Source organism: Chelonoidis abingdonii, chromosome 3 (genome assembly GCF_003597395.2).
Source record: "Chelonoidis abingdonii isolate Lonesome George chromosome 3, CheloAbing_2.0, whole genome shotgun sequence".
Taxonomy (NCBI): domain Eukaryota; kingdom Metazoa; phylum Chordata; order Testudines; family Testudinidae; genus Chelonoidis; species Chelonoidis abingdonii.
In genome coordinates this window covers 135,883,161-135,899,841 of record NC_133771.1, presented here as the reverse complement: position 1 = coordinate 135,899,841, position 16,681 = coordinate 135,883,161, and the positions used below count along the sequence as shown (strand labels likewise).

Here is a 16,681-nt window from a genome sequence, read left to right as displayed (position 1 = left end):
TACTGATAGACTGGGCCCTATGCCTTTGAAAAGATCAATTCAAGCACAGCTGATATGTGTTTATGGCATTTGTTTTCCACATTGTTCTATTTTTTCTGTTTTTCTAAGCTTTTCTGGTAGTCTACACCTATCTCTCTAAATAGATCAGGGCAATAATCTACCTAATCTGTTGTATTTCTAAGATTCCTGTCACTGAGGTACCTAAGGTTCTAATGCTGCATTGACTGGCACCTTTGTCATTGACTTCACTGAGTGCAAGATCAGGGCCCAAGTGTGGGGCAACATGAAGTGTAGCTTAAAGCATGCTCAGTGACAGTCTTTCTGTTTCCTCACTTTCTCATTCCTTCTCCACCCTCTTCTTCCTTCCTCTCTTCTGGCAAGTCTTGCTTTCCCCTTATTCCCCCTTTCACGTAGTGTGGGAGGTGGAAGAGCATGCTGATAATGGGGAAACACCTTCTTGAATAGGTGGTGAACATGGTTAGGCTGAGGCTCTCTCATCCCATATAGTAAGGCATTCTGTAGTTGGAAATTCTTTGTCCACTTATCCAAGGGCTATTTTAGTTGAAGTTTTCCTGCAGAGGGCAGCTGCTTTGCTGGGTAGCAGATGGATAGATAGTCTCTGATGTTTCCTGGTCCTAGGCTATTAAGGGCCTTGTTGATTTGGAGTATGACTCTGAATTCAAACCAGAAATGTATAAAGTGCTAATGGAATTTGCAGAGGGGTGCAATTTGTTCTGATTTATCTTTGTTGGTCAAAAGACAGGCTGCTGTGTGACGTACTAGTTGTAGCTTTCACTTGGTATTTCCCGCATCCCCTGGTGAGAATCATTAGTGCTAGTTTGAGCTGTGGATCACAGTGGGTGTAGTCTTGTCTGACAGGAAGGGGTGGAATCTTCTGTCTTGTCACAAATGGTAGAAAGCGTTTTTCACCACTGTTGAGAATGCTGTGTCACTGGGAGCCATAAAGAGTACAGCATGACCCTGAGGAGTCACACAAACCTGATGATCAGATACCTTCAGTCAAAAGCTGAGGTCAATGTTATAGCAAATCCCTTTAGGATTCTCTCTTCCCTCGTCATCTTTCTTTCGAGAGAGTTGTTTCTGTGCCATGTCTCATTCTGAAATCTGATTGTTGAGAACATTGGAAGAAGTTACATGGTGCTGGAGTTTAGTTGTTACAACCTTCTCAATGATTTTGCTCAGGCAGGGCAAGTTGGAAATAGGGCAATAGTTTGTACAGGTTTCTGCAGAACTGGTAGGAAAATGGCATATTTCAAGTGGGGTAGAAGCATGCTGTCTTCTGAAGGAAACATTGATGATATCTGCCATCAGGGGACATGATTTCCCTTTACATTCTCTGGATCGTTCTACCAATGCTGCTCTTAAAATATTCTAATATTTTCTTTTGAAATGCATTCAAGATTGCTTACATTTTTCTTACATTTCTTGCTTTAAGGCAAACTTAGTTTGGTTTTTACTTTGCTGAGTAAGTAGGATAGGATTTTGGGGGCAGAGAAGTATGTGTGTGAATGTGCTATAATAGGAGAAGCAGCTACTAATATATAGTTAAAGCTGCATGATTTACATTCTAACTCCCTGTGCTTTACTTGCTTACATCTTTCTGAAACATTTACATTTCAGGGTGAAATTTTCTGGCCTTAGTGTCTGCCCAAAGATGAATATATTTGGAATGTTTCAGCAAAACTGGTTCTGTAATTCTCGAATATCAGAAGCATGAAAAATACATTTCCCATTCTAAAATAAATTATTGAAATCTTTCTACGACTTAATCAGCAGAAGGTCGAAAAGTGAAATCTGGCATAGAAGTAGCTAGCCCTTGTTGAGCAGAAGGGTCTTTGCTTGTTCCAGAGGAAATTACATTGGATTTGACTGAGTTATAAGCCTTTGAAAATTGCATAGTGAGCATGTGCAGTACATTATTTTGCTAAGCTGTAAAGTGTGTGGCTATGGAAGGATTTGCTGTGCATGCATGGGTGGCTAATTTTGCTGTGGAATGAAAAGTCTAGTAGTAGGGCCATATGTTGCTGTGAACCAGTGAGGACACTGCAGGGGCTGCAGGAAAGTATTTGAAAATCTGAATGAAGGTCTTGAGATTGTGAAGAAGGCAAGGAAGGAGTCTTGTGGACTTTGTAAGGGGAGGAGGGGGAAGGAGTCTTGTGGACTTTGTAAGGGGGACTCAGGCCCTGAAGACCTTATAAGATTAAAAGAGATTGGGAAGGCTCCATATTTTAACACTTTAGACATCAGTGTGTGATCTTTTCTATGCAAAAGAATTTAGTCAATAGTATCCCGTTACTGGATCTGTTAAATCTTCTTTGTATATGCTCCCTGTCTCAAGACCTGGCAGATCTGAACTGTTTAGTGAAGGAATCTTCCTGGGACATATGGCTGGCATACATGTTCCTACCTCAGCTATGGCATAGTGGGTGTGGCCAGGACATCCCTACACTGGGGCAATCACTGGCTGCTGTGGCTGTTCTAAACTACACTGAGAATCAGCCCAGTAAAGAACCGGCCCCATGATTTACCCCATGTCCTTTGCACCTCCCCACCTCATCCCCTCCTCCTGTATTCAACATGCTTTGGGGACACCTGAGGATCTATCTCATAATGTCTATATGGCTCTCTGCAGCCTATACCTCTGACAAGCTTATTCCTTCACTCCAAGAAATGTCAATCATTTTGTTCCAAAAGTTCCACACAAATTGAGCATCTCCCTGAATTTTACTAGTGAAAATTATTTACTTCCAAAACTAAGAATAATGAAACTGCATTTACAGAATCATTTGCACTAACAGGATAAATCTCTTTGCACCATTTTAAGTTTCCAGCATGAATAATTGTTTTGTGTTCCTCGGTTTGTGGGTATGTCTACACTGCAATTGAAGGTGTGATCGCATCATGTGTAGACATACTTGAACTAGCTTTAAGTTAGCTAGTCTGAGTACCAATAGCAATGAAGCCATGAAAACATGGACTGCCACATGGGCTAGCCACCCAAGGGTCTTGGACAGCCTTGTACAGCCTGCACCGAAGCCAATGCTGTTGCAGTTTCACTGCTATTGATATTTGCGCTAGCTAGATTAAAGCTAGTCTGGGTATGTCTACTGGTGCTGTAAGCGCACCTCCAATTGCAGTGTAGATATACGCTTTGTCACACATTGTATCCCACATTCAGGCCTTGGGAGGTGCTTTGAATGAAATCCTCAGATGCTGAACAACTACAGCAGAGGCAATCAGCCTTGATATGAAAGGATCAGCCTCTCTGATGAGACTGTCAACAAAGTCTCTGCTCTGCTGAGCAGCAGGGGCAGTTTTTACACTCGCTTCCTAATGGCTACTGTTTCTTTTCCTGCTAATGTAACAGAGCTTTTGCCAGCCCTAACACTGGGCCCTTGCCACATTCCTGTACTGCTTGGAGTCAAGTCTTCTAGAGCCTGGCAACAGATACTGCAGCCATTGGTGCAGATGGAATGGCAGAAGGGCAGCAGGATTGGCAGAGGCTATTGGCATCAGTAGACAGAAGAATCATAGAAATATGAGACTCTGTCAGTATGTGCAGCAATAAAATGAACTAAAGTTAAAAAAAAAACTTGGTGAGATGATAGAGAAAACCTTTAAAAATCATGAATGTCATGCCTAAATCAGATACTGTGATGCTGATATACACCTCTACCCCAATATAACGCTGTCTTCAGGAGCCAAAAAATCTTACCATGTTATAGGTGAAACCACATTATATTGAACTTACTTTGATCCAGAGTGTGCAGCCCCCCTGCCCCAGAGCACTGCTTTACTACGTTATATCCAAATTCATGTTATATTGGGTAGTATTATATCAGGGTAGCGGTGTATATGCTGTTTATGTGATTTTTTTTGTTCTTTTCAGTTTCACATTCTTGTTTTGTGTTATCTCCCTGTGAGAGCAGATGGCAGTTAGAACTGAACAACAGGAGACCGGTGGCACCAAAAGGGTCCCAGCAAGTGACAAACAGAAGTCAGCAGACCCCAGTGAGAAGCAGAAGCAGTGCTGCAGCTGTCTCGCGCTGCTTAGGGGTAGAGTCAGGGTAATCGGTGGCTGCAGTAGAAGGCAAGGGAACAGTGTCAGGAAGAGATGTCCCAAATGCAACAAGTCAAAGTAGGGGTGTGGGGCCCTGCATGGATGGCCTACCCTTGTAGGCCGCTCCAAGCAGGCAAGGAAGAAGGATCCCTGTACAACCTCCAACCCCTGCTAGAGGGATTTAACATTTAAGGTTGGAGTACATCTTAAAGATTTCTTACCTATTTGAATAAGTTTCTGTGCAACGGGGTTGCATGGATTTAACTAAATCCGTTTCTAAACTGGTTTAGTTAAATCAATGCAGCTTCCTCATGTAAACGTGGTCTAGGTCAGAGTGGGTTATAACGAGCCTAACAGGTCAGTTGGCTAAACGTCAAGGAGAAAAAGATGAGGATTCAGTTGTAAACTCTTGCAAGCAGCAGCAGCACCACTTTCTTCACGGGTGCCTCCCCCGTAGAGAAGCGCCTTCCCTTCGTCTATAAAGATTCCCTCTAGGGAAGTATTGCCAGTGGCTCAGATGCCCGGGCGCCGCCCCGGGTACCAGCCCTTCGGGAAGCAGCGCTGTGTCTGGGGGAGACACTGACCCGCACCCGGGCCGGCTGCCCGTCGCTCTCTCCCGGGCGCTCTGTTAGACGCACTCCCAAGCGGCAGCGCACGGGGCGGGTGGGGGATAGGCTCGCGCGGCGCTCGGAGCAGGTGGAGGGCGTCACGAGAGCCAGGCAAGGGCCCCGCCCTTCCACCCAGAGTGGGCGGGGCGGCGGGAGGCCCAGCGTGAGGTAACCATGGAGACGCCGCTAGTCCTTCCCTGCCCCGCCCCTTGTGGGGCCGGGCGGCTCGGGATTGGCCGGGGGGCGGGCGCTCGCCCTCTGCCCCCTGACCCTGCGCGGTGGCGGCGGCTGGTGGCCGTTTCCTGGTGGCCTGGCAGCGGCTGCACGGGGCGGGCGGGAGGATGCGGCGCAGGTCTCGGCTGCTGCTCTGCTTCGCCTTCCTCTGGGTGCTGGGCATCGCCTACTACATGTACTCGGGGGGCAGCGCCGCGCTGGCCGGGGGCGGCAGGAAGGTGAGTGCGAGCCAGGGGGCGGCGGCTCCCCTCGGGGTGTCTCCCCGCTCCTGGGGCCCGCGGCGGTCTGGTCCCCTCCCTCCCGTGCAGGGATTCCCCAGCCCATGTGGCCCGTGGTCCGCTTCCCCGCCACGCAGCGCCGAGGCCGTTCCCCCCCGAGCCCCTTCCCTCCCGTGGCGTGTGTGGGCTCCCCGCAGCCTCTCACTCCGCGGCGTGCCGACTTTCCCTTCCCCACAGCGAGCTGCTGGGGGCCCCCTCGCACCCCCTTAGGGTGTGTGTCCGGCGGGGGAGAGGGAGTCGTCCCGTCTCCCGGGTTTCCCCTACAGTGTGCGGGCGTCTTTCCCCAGCTTCCCCTCTGCGCTGTCTCTTCTCCCCAAGTGGTGTGACCCGGGGCTTTTCCCCTGCGGGAGGAGGGGATTCATTTCTTTTCCCCTCTGCCATCTACGAAGAACGGGAGGGGAGGGGGTGGATAAAAGCTTGTAAACCCCCCTCCCCCCGCCCGCAGCACGTTTTAAAAGGCAGATGGTTTCTTTGTGGACTTCAGACTGGTTTCACCTCGTCATTGTATGAATCCCTCCTTCTCCAACTGCAACGAGCCACGTCCCAGGCTGTGGGGAAGTTTTGTGTGGGAGGGTAGAGAATGGGGGCCGGGCTTGGGGCAAAGAGGGAATGGGCAGGAAGAGATGTTCTGACTAGATATTCACCTTATGTAATTAACCAGTTGTTTCTTCCAACATCTCTTAAATAGTATTTGGTCGGTAGCTGGGATCAATTCCCATATCTGTTTTCTCCTCATCTCCCTGGCTCCTCTTCTGCCACCATTGCTTTTCCGTCTCTCCTTGGCAGTTGCAGAGCCTCTCGTAGTAATCCTCTTCCCTTTTTGTGTGTGTGGAAGAGGTTAATGATTCGGTTGTTCCACTTTTAAACTTAGAGAGGATAAATATAATTTTAATTACTGCAGTGGATATTTTTATTTCCCTGTCCCTTATTCTCCATTTTTCTAAACCTCAGATTAGCGCTTTTCTTTATTCCCACAATTATAATGTGATTAAAAGGTTGATTTCCCCCCCCCCCCCAGTTTAGTTTTGCAATGACTTTTCAAATGCCAGCTTTGTTTGAGCTGGTGCTCATCTCTTTTGTTTAATGGTTCAATTAATAATGCTTTGAAACTGCCTGACTAGATACAATTAAGAAGTCATTTAAAGTAATCATGAATTGTGACTTTTTAAATAAATATTTTACAGTATATTGCAACACTTCATTGATCATGGAAATAAATGCATGGAAATATCAGGCTTTGGTTAGGTACTTTTATAGTCCACTTTCATGTGGGTTCAAAGATCTTTAGACAGAATTTAAAATATGAAACTTTAATTTTTGTAGAGTCAAATTAACAAAATATTTAAAATAAGTTTTATGTTGTTAAGACTAGCAAAGCCAGGAAGTTTTGAGTTTTGAAGAAGTTATGGGTAGGTGTAGCAAAATTGTCAGAATGTTTATTTTGTACATATGCTCATGTCACATCATGTAAAAAAAAACAAAAAACTAGGGTAATATTGTTTAGCTAGGAAGTGGCCTTTTAAATCCAAACCTTAATTATTTTTGAAGTAGTGTTTCACAATTACAAGATGGGTCTGTATTTCCCATTAACGTTGATTGGAGTCTGAGTCATAGATGAATAGCTATTTTCATGATAGAAATCTGATGAGGGACAGATCCTACAGTAAATCTTGAAGTAAAATAGTTAGTTCCATGACTAAGAGTTTGTAGCATCAGGGTCTGCATCTGAGTTAATGTCTTGCCATGCTATCTTTTCATAGTTCAAAATGAATTTACTATACCGTAATTACTGAAATAAAACTTTAATGTTGTAACTAAATATTAGTGTATAACTGTAAATACAAACTCTCATTCTCCTTAAACAGATACAGGGGGCTCATAACTGAAATAGGTCTAGCATGTGATGGAATTAGGGCAGTGGTCTTAAAAAGCTCTTTAAGTGTCCATGCAAGTGTATTTAGTAAGTAAAAATAGGCTGCTGATAGTATATAATGGAGGCAGGGAAAGTTAGCTAAGACAAAAATCTTAATATTTAGAGAAATTACTATCAAGGGAAGGATACTTGACACATTATTTAACTGTATTAATATTGAGGGCTGTGATGTTGATCCTTTTTAGCACATTTCATAACCAGTTATCATTCCATACAAAATTCAGTGAGTCTGAACAGTTGAGAGAGTTACAGCAAAGAGAAGCTGAAAAATGAGGAGAGTTAATAAACATGGATAGGGTCTTAGCACTGGATTTAAAATATGCAAGACTAAAGTAATGCCTGGTACAGAGGAAAATAGGTATTGGGGTCATAAGAAACAAGTGGGGGAAATTAATAGTCATACATAGATTGGTGATTTAGGATTCTATTTTCTGTCAGCGAAGCATAAAATTTAATCCCAACCCTTAGAATGGTTTAGTGAATGTAAGTAGAGGAAGAGGTGTGTGAATGTAATTGCTTTTGAAATATCAGTAAAAGACTAATTGACTTAAAATGTCAGATCCTGAAATAAAGCAAAAACACACACTTAGTTTTATGAATAGAAATTCTGCTGTGGTGAATTTCTTGGTCTAGATGACTCTGTAGTCCTAACTGCTCTAAAACTATTTCAGAATGGCAAAAGCACAGAAGACTTTTGCTGTCATATTCTTTCCTAGACTGTCTAGGAAGGAGTATGGCAGAAAGACATTTAGAGGTCATAGTGGACCACAAGCTAAATGAGTCAACAGTGTGATACTGTTGCAAAAAAAGCAAATGTGATTCTGGGATGCATTAACAGGTGTGTTGTAAACAAGACAGGAGAAGTCATTCTTCTGCTCTACTCTGCACTGGTTAGGCCTCAACTGGAGTATTGTGTCCAGTTCTGGGCACCGCATTTCAAGACAGATGTGGAGAAATTGGAGACGGTTTAGAGAACGGCACAAGAATCGGATTAAAAACGGTCTGTGAGAAACAGACCTATGACAGGAAGGCTGAAAGAATGGGTTTGTTTAGTTTGGAAAAGAGAAGAACTGAGAGGGGACATGATAGCAGCGTTTCAGGTATCTAAAAGGGTGTCATCAGGAGGAGGGAGAAAAATTGTCATCTAGCTCTAATGACAGAACAGAAAGCAATGGGCTTAAACTGCGCGGGGGAGATTTAGGTTGGACATTAGAAAAAGTTCTAACTGTATGGGTATGTTAAACACTGGAATAAATTGCCTAGGGAGGTTGTGGAATCTCCATCTCTGGAGATATTTAAAAGTAGGTTAGATAAATGTCTATCCGGGATGGTCTAGACAATATTTGGTCCTGCCATGTGGGCAGGGGACTGGACTCGATGACCTCTCGAGGTCCCTTCCAGTCCTAGAGTCTATGAATCTATAAGAGTCTCTCGTGGAATAGCAGTTTTAGTAGACTGAATTCTTGACTTGCTCAGTCTACAAATTACAGAAATGGGAAAAGGATGGTTCATAATTATATAATTAAAAGTTAGGATGCAAATTACTCAGATTTCATTCATACAAAGAACGTATTCTTGTATTAGGATGACTAAGTACAAATCTAGGGAACATGTACTGCGAGGTGATGAGGTCAAACAATTCCCACTGACTTCAGTATCCTTATTGATTATTTGTGTAATTATAGCTTAGGGGCCCTAGTCATAGACCAGGACCCTATTGTGCTACGTGTTGTACAAAACAGAACAAAAAGACAGTCCCTGCCCAAAGGGTTCACAATCCAAGTATGAGACGAGACAACTGAAGTATATAGGCCAGGCATCGGCAACCTTTGGCACGTGGCCCGCCAGGGTAAGCCTCCATTGGCCTGGAATGGCCAGTGGGAGCTGCGATTCCCTGCCGCATCCACAGGTTTGGCCAAACAAACTGACCTGGCCTATCAGGGGGCTTACTCTGGCTGGTCGTGTGCCAACGGTTGCCAATCCCCGATATAAACAGATGGAGTACAAGAAAACAGTGAAACAGTATTGGTTAGCATGATAGATAGTGGTCTGTGCACAGCCTAACTTGTCAAGTTTTTTTTGTAGAAGACAGCCCTTAGGAGGGGTTTGAATGTGGCTAATGAAGTAGCTTTATGGGTGTTTATAGGAAGTGTCTCCCAAGGATGTGGAGCAGCCTGGGAGAAAGCACAACTTTAACGGTGCTCACTAAGGTGCATGATTGGGCCCATTGAGTAACCAGGACTTTAGTTTTTTCCCTTATTAGAATTGTCTGACATCCTTAATTTGTGTTTCTGTTTCTTTGGTTCTCCACTTGCGGTCTTTCAGTGCTTGCACTGGCTTATAAAGAATGTGTGTAGCTAGTAGTATATACTTTTTATTGAATTAAGCTATTTGGGTTTTATATAAGTAATGTGCTAAATAATGATGAACGTCAAAAACATAAACATGGCATATCAGAAACACAAACTTTGTAGTATTTTGGGTACAATTTTGGGGGATGGTAAACAGTAGTTGCCTTTTATGATGTGGATGTTTGCTACTTTTTAAACAGTAAGTAATCATACTTCTGTGATTTATTTAGCACTCTTTTGCCAGCAAGTTCTGCCTATTCATTCTCATTCAGAACAAATAAACTTTCATGACTGTTCTCATTTTCAAAGCAGGAAAATACATCTTCTGTTGGAGCTACAGAATGGTGTACTGATTATTACTCAGGTAATATTTTACAGGAACAGTCATTTGCTGCTCAAGGTAATGTGTAGGTGTAAGGCAATCATAAAAAGACTGTTACCCAAACATATTAGGATTTCCCTGGCTGATTGCTTGTCTTTCTACAGCTGTGGAAGAGAATGGGTCTATCAGGCCAGAAGCTCCCCCTTTTTCCCCCTCCAAAGAGCAGCAGTTGGAGGGTCCCTCGTTATTTTCACCTAAAGAGTCTCTGATAATTGGGTGGGGGGCCACTACACCGCAAGTAGAATTAGGAGCTTCTCAGCTTATCAGATGGGTAACTCTGCAGGGTAGTCTTAAAGGTCAAACTAAAAAAACTTGTAAAATGGTTCCAAGACCTGTTAATCTCTGTTATTCCAGGATGTTTGTAGTCTAGTAAAGTTGAGTGGATTCAGAATTATAATTAGCTGAGCCATAGGGAAGCAGGCTATTCCTGAGCTGGTTGTGTGACTCCTCTCTACAGTTCTCCCCCCACGCCCCATCTTTTTTTCCTGTTCTGCTTTTCTGAAATGGACAGATTCTTGATAGGTTGGTTTACCATGGAGCAAGCAGAAAAGGAATGAATCAAAGGAAAAGGTGATGCCTTAACTCAAGAGTATATCTGTTGATTAAAAGTAAATCAAGATCAGGGGATGGGGTGCTTCTATGGTAGCTGAAGAATGACAGGACTTTAGCGTTGTGCCCATTAGCAAATGCAGCATATCTTTATAATGCAGTTTTGTTTTGTTTTTTTAAACCAGGACATTAAGTAAAATAGTGTTAAATGAAACACGTATAACAAGTATGAAGGAGAGAATGAGAACTACATATAGAAATATGACATTTCAAATTCATTTTTGTAGGTTTAAGTGGAAACAAAAGGAAATGTGTTTTTGTCTAGTTTTTCAGTTATTGTAGTCTTAGGTGTTACTTTTGTCAGCAAAATGAAATTTCCTGATAAGTGGCATTTTTGATTGACAGTGTCCCTATAGAGGCCCTGGGCTGTTCTGGGGAAAACTTGTTTTAAAAAAAGTATGGTATCTGCAGGGAGCCTTCTCAACTTGGCCTCTGTTACTTGTGTGTGAGGATATATGTAACCCATTCCACCCATTTTATAACTTGAGGATTCTGAACATATAGCCACACAGGGAGTTTGAGTTTAGGCTGCTATCATTTGAAATAATATCAACTCCTTATACTATGTGTTCTTGGATTTGGTTTGTTAGTATCTCAGTGTTAGGATAATTTGGCTATTCTTAATCTTGAACAGGTACCTTAACTAGTTCTGTATGGCTCTTTGCTCTTCTTGAGTTCTTAACTTTCTAAAAAGAGCATGGAACTAGAAGACAAATGATGCTCCTTTCTGTTTTGGAGGTAACATTGGTGGATATTTTTAGTAAAAGTCATGGACAAAACAGAAAATTGATGGAAACAGTGACTCATCCCTAACTTTTAATAAAAATATCTCTGACAAAATGGGGATCTGTGGCTCCCCACACTACTTCAAGAGGGGCAGCTGCAGGGACTAAGAGCTGCCTGTAGCAGCTGGGGGCTGCAGGGTACCCCTGCTGCCTGCAGCTCCGAGTGTCTCTCACTGTCTACAGGAGTTGGAGCTCAGGGTTCACCACCACCGATTGGGGGCTAGGAGCTGCCACAGTGGCATGGAGCTCGGGGGTTCCCTACTGCCACTGTTGGCCCAGAGCTCGGGGGTTCCCCTGCTGGGAGCTCGGTGGAGCTTCGTGACCACAGCGTCACCCTCTGGCATCAGGGAGCTTGTGGGGGTTGCCTGCAGCATTGCCCCCTAGCAGCAGGGAGCTCTGGAGGTTCCCCCGCTGTTCATGGTGGCAGGGGGCTGCAGGGGCACCGGAGGTGGCAGCGGTACTCCACAGCTTCCTGCCTCAGCGGGTGGCAGGGGACCTTGCAGCTTCCAGCGGCCTCCATGACTGCAGCCTGCGGTGGTTGGAAGTCACGCATTCCATGACTTCCATGACCGTCGTGATTAAATCGAATCCATAGTAATAGGTCATGTGTTTTCTTCTTGTAATTTGCAGTTCTTCATTTAAAAGGGAATTGTATTATTTAATTACTGTGCCACCAAGGCTTTTCTTCTTTCACTGCAGTACATAAGTCTTTTGAAAATGTAGTTATATGTATTTTCCGTTTATTAAAGTCTCATTTTACAGAATTATTTTAGTATGCTTAGACATTGAGTCATTTTTGTCAGTCAGTGGTAGTTTTAGTCAGTCACCCTCATGGAACTTGTCTTGTGTGAAACTAGGTTCACTTGCAGTGACAGGCCAGAATTACGTAATAGGCTCTTTCCCTGTTTCCTCGGTACTCTTTGAGGTGATATTTTGATGGGAAACCTCACATTTGCATGGGGAGGTCGTGGGAAACTGATATTTAACTGCAAGACACCTGTTGCTTTTGTTCTTCAGTTTAGTGATTGTCTTTGGTCTCAGTGCTGATGATACCACTCTCGAGTTAAGTATGGTAGATGTGTAGGGAGAATTGTCTAGTGGTTAGATCAGGGAACTGGGGAAACAAGACTGATTCTATTCATAGGTCTTCCATGAACATGGTGTATCCTCTTGAGCAAGTCTCTTAGACTGCTTGTCTTTTAGTCTCCATTTTGCATGGCTATTGTGAGGTTTAATAGTTGTAATTCTCAAAGTATTATTCCATATTCCACTTTGATTTGCTGCTTCACTATGGTTTCTGTATACATCAACTTTAAAACTGTAGTGACGTTGCTCCTAGTATTTAGGGTTCTTCTGTGAATGGAAATGGCCCCATGGAGTGATGTGGTTTAAAAAGTGTAGAGAATGAATGATGTGAGGCATAAGCACTATGCCTGGTTCAGTTTCTTGACAGTCATGCATTACAAGATTTAGTGTAAACACCATCCATGCTCATAAGATGTGCCAGCTCCTTCCAAAAATACTGTTTGATTTCTGATGCCTGTCTGATATAAATATGATGGCAGTTTTTTTTCTATTGAATCTTTTGCTTTTATCCATACAAAATGCACTTCTTTCCCATCTGTGCTGTCAACTACTTTCCTCATATTAAGGTATTCTCAGTTAAAGATTTAGGTTGGACATTAGGAAAAACTTCTTAACTGTCAGAGTAGTTAAGCAATGGAATAAATTGCCTAGGGAAGTTATGGAATTTCCATCCCAGGAGACTTTTAACATAAGAATAGCCATACTGGTTCGGACCAAAGGTCCATCAAGCCTAGTATCCTGTCCTCTGACAGTGGCCAATGGCAGGTGCCCCAAAGGGAATGAACCGACAGGTTGTCATCAAGTGATCCATGCTGTGTCATGCAATCCCAGCTTCTGGCAAACAGAGGCTAGGGACATCATTCCTGCGCATCCTGGCTAGTAGGTCCATCGGTGGCTATCTTCCATGAATCTATCTAGCTCTGTTTTGAACCCTGTAATAGTATTTGCCTTCACAACACCCTCTGGCATGGAGTTCCAGAGGTTGACAGTGCATTGTGTGGAAAAAATACTTTGTTTGTTTTAAACCTGCTACCTATTTATTCCTTCACATAATACAAGAACAGGAGGCCACCAAATGAAATTAATAACACTTCCTTATTTACTTTCTCTGTACAACCCGTGATTTATAGACCTTTATCATATCCTCCCTTAGTCATCTCTTTTCCAAGCTGAAAAGTCCCAGTCTTCTTAATCTCTCCTCATATGGACGCCGTTCTATACTGTGGATAATTTTTGTTACTCTTTCTGAGCCTTTTCCAATTCCAGTATATCTTTTTTGAGATGGGGCGATCACCTCTGCATGCAGTATTCAAGATGTGGGTGTACCATGGATTTATACAGAGGCAATATGATATTTTCTGTCTTATTATCTGTCCCTTTCTCGATGATTCCCAGCATTCTGTTTGCTTTTTTGACTGCTGCTGCATGTTGACTGGATGATTTCAGAGAACTCTCCACAGTGACTCTAAGATCTCTTTCTTGGATTGTAACAGCTAATTTAGACTCTCTCATTGTATATGTATAGTTGGGATTATGTTTTCCAATGAATTTAAGAACTACCTGCATCCAGAAACTCTACTACTCAATGTACACTTTTATCAAAACATGGTCGTTCTGCGTGACTAATTTTTCTTGTAATATTTTGATACACTTTTGCACAAACACCTTCATGTAACTTGAAAAAAATGAGCAAAAACCTCCCTACAGTATGCATGGGGGGCAGGCATTGGCAAGAAATTTCATAGATTCTTGATTCCCTGTTGCACCATGTACCAGAGGTGCTTGAAATACAAAGGATTCAGTTGTGGACAGGTTATACAAAGGAATGGTACAAAGCTAACATGTTATGTGAGAACTGGACTTGACATAACCATGGGCATGTTGTGCACCTAGCCACCAAGCTGGAAGTGAGGACAACACAGAGTCAGGAAAATTCTGGCCTTGGTTTAGGTAGATAGAACAAAAACATCTGCACAATTGCGGTGTTACTAACTAAGATAGATAAAGTGAAAGGATAGGCTCATGGGGGGTGGGGGAAAGGGAGTGGGAATAGCTGACTGTGGTCTGGCTACCTGTGTTTGTAAGTTTCTTGCTGAAGTTGCTTTGATAAGTAGAATGATGAATTATTTGGTGTTACTAGGGAGATTGTAATTAGAGGCTGTTATGAGTTAAGTGCTTGGTCCAGAGAGAACCTATAAAGAGTTTAGTTAGAGAGTGTACTTTGGAGAAGTTTGGATTTTCTATGAACTAGGAGGCTGGCGTCAAACTCCCCAGTGGCTGGGAGAAAGTCTGGCCACCGGAACCCTGCTGCTTAATCACTTGGCACCACCTCAAATTTTAGGTAACTATATTTGGGCTGCTTCTATATTGCTAGTTTTGATGTGTGATTTTGTACTCCAGTGAAAACAAGGATTTTTGAGTGGAAGCACTCTTGTGTGTACAAATCAGATAGAGGTGCTGTGTCCCCCACTAATTTATTTTCTGACACCACCTGAAAAACAGAGATTAGCTAGCATAGCTTTGGGTTCAGATAATCCCAGGTAACAAATGGTGTTACGTATGAATCCTCAGACAGATGACTTGATCAAAAAATATCTATTTCCTCATTGTATGAGGTTCCTTATATTTAGCCACTTGAAAATAATTTCAGTTGTACTGATTATTTTTGGCTACTAAAATAAACTGTTGTGATCTCTTAGTCCTGTTTGTTTAAGAGCAGGCAGTAAGTACACTTTCAGCATGATGCTTGAACTACAAGGATTGTTAATGGAGTGGTGGCCAGTTTTTGATTCTTTGCTTCTGTTTAGATTTTTCCAATCATCTTAACACTTAATAATGCACATTGAGACTGGCTGCTTTAATGCCTTGGTAAAGTGATGGAAATTTTACTACTTATTAACCAGTTTGATTTGGCATCAAGTTGTTGCCATCTGATGGTGTGTTGGCATAAATCAGTGGTTTTCAGCCTGTGATCCATGAACCACTGGGGGTCTGCAGACCGTCTAAGATTTCCAAAGGGGTCTGCACACCTATTAGAAATTTTTTAGGGGTCTGTAAATGAAAAAATTGAAACCTATTGGCCTAAGTGATCAAAGATCTCTGTCCAACTACACCTTTACCCTGATATAACATGAGAGCCAAAAAATCTCACCGTGTTATAGGTGAAACCAGAGGTGAAAGTAAGTAGGTACGGTGTACCGGCAAGAGCTGGTATGCTGTGCCAGACTGGACCGGCTTTCCCGGAGGTGATTTAAAGGGCGCAGTGCTCCAGCTGCTGCAGGGAGCCCCAGACCCTTAAAATCATTGCCAGAACTCTGGCAGTGGAGCTGGGGTGGCGCTTTAAAGGGCCCGGGGCTCCTTGCTGCTTTACTGCATTATATCCAAATTCGTGTTATATCGGGTCATGTTATATTGGGGTGGAGGTGTATTAGTAAATATCTGGATCACAAAACCTCTACTACAACTAGCAGACTCGACAGAAAGGACAATGAGAGTTAATCTCGGGGTGAATTATCTTTTCATTGGCTAGCAACGATTTCATCTGATTAGTGTTGAGGCACATTGGCCAGGCAGTGCAAGAGAGCCTGTGTTATTGGTTCTACCATTATATCTGTTCTGTCAAGAAGTGGACCATTTTAGTATTCATGGCTGTCTACTCAGCATCCTTCATAATCAGTAAATTTGCTCAGTTTTTTACTATGTGCCAGCTCCTAGATTTTGCCAGATGCTATTCTATAACGTTGCATTGTATAAGCTGAGCAACTTCTGAAGTATGGCTCTCATTTTATTGTTCTTGAATTTTTCATACTTGTGTTCTGAGAAGACTGTTAGGTTTTTTAGGCTGTCACTTTGCCATGAAAATCCCATTGAGATGCAGTTTTTACTGTGTGATTAATTTTAACAAATTGGCAACTGATTTAATTTGTGGAGCAGTTATTACCCATACTTAATACACTAGTTGATACTTTTTTGAAGTTTTAATTAGGAAATGTTCTTTTTAGTTCCATCAGTTCAGCATTGGCTTTCTTTTGAAGTTTTCTGCATATGACAGCTAAATGACAAAATAATAATTGTAACACATACAAAAAAGACCCTTTGTGAAATCTTTGGAATGGTTCTATCATTTACCAGATTCTTCAGAACTATTCTTAATACCTCTTAAAAATGATAAATCAGTGTCAAAAAGGACTGATTACTTGTTGAACCATTTTTCTTCCTGTTGGATATATACAGAAATACTCTGCCTCCTGCCACAAAACCCCCTTTGGAAAAGATGGTAGTTATTACTTAGGTCCATGGTATACAGTACCATGTGAGTTAATGCCCTATGCCAG

The 16,681-nt window shown here is 42.7% G+C and overlaps 1 protein-coding gene and 1 long non-coding RNA gene across 2 annotated transcripts in view; one reads left to right on the top strand and one right to left on the bottom strand.

Annotated features, from left to right (window-relative positions):
* Window positions 1-16,681, bottom strand: part of LOC142046593 (uncharacterized) — a 782,351-nt gene that overhangs the window by 263,692 nt on the left and 501,978 nt on the right. The gene's annotated exons all lie outside the window — the stretch shown is intronic.
* Window positions 4,963-16,681, top strand: part of GALNT2 (polypeptide N-acetylgalactosaminyltransferase 2) — a 166,117-nt gene continuing 154,398 nt past the window's right edge. The window contains exon 1 of the mRNA XM_075064141.1: window positions 4,963-5,141. Coding sequence (XP_074920242.1) covers window positions 5,031-5,141 — 111 coding nt within the window. The 5' untranslated portion in view covers window positions 4,963-5,030. The remainder of the gene's footprint in view (window positions 5,142-16,681) is intronic.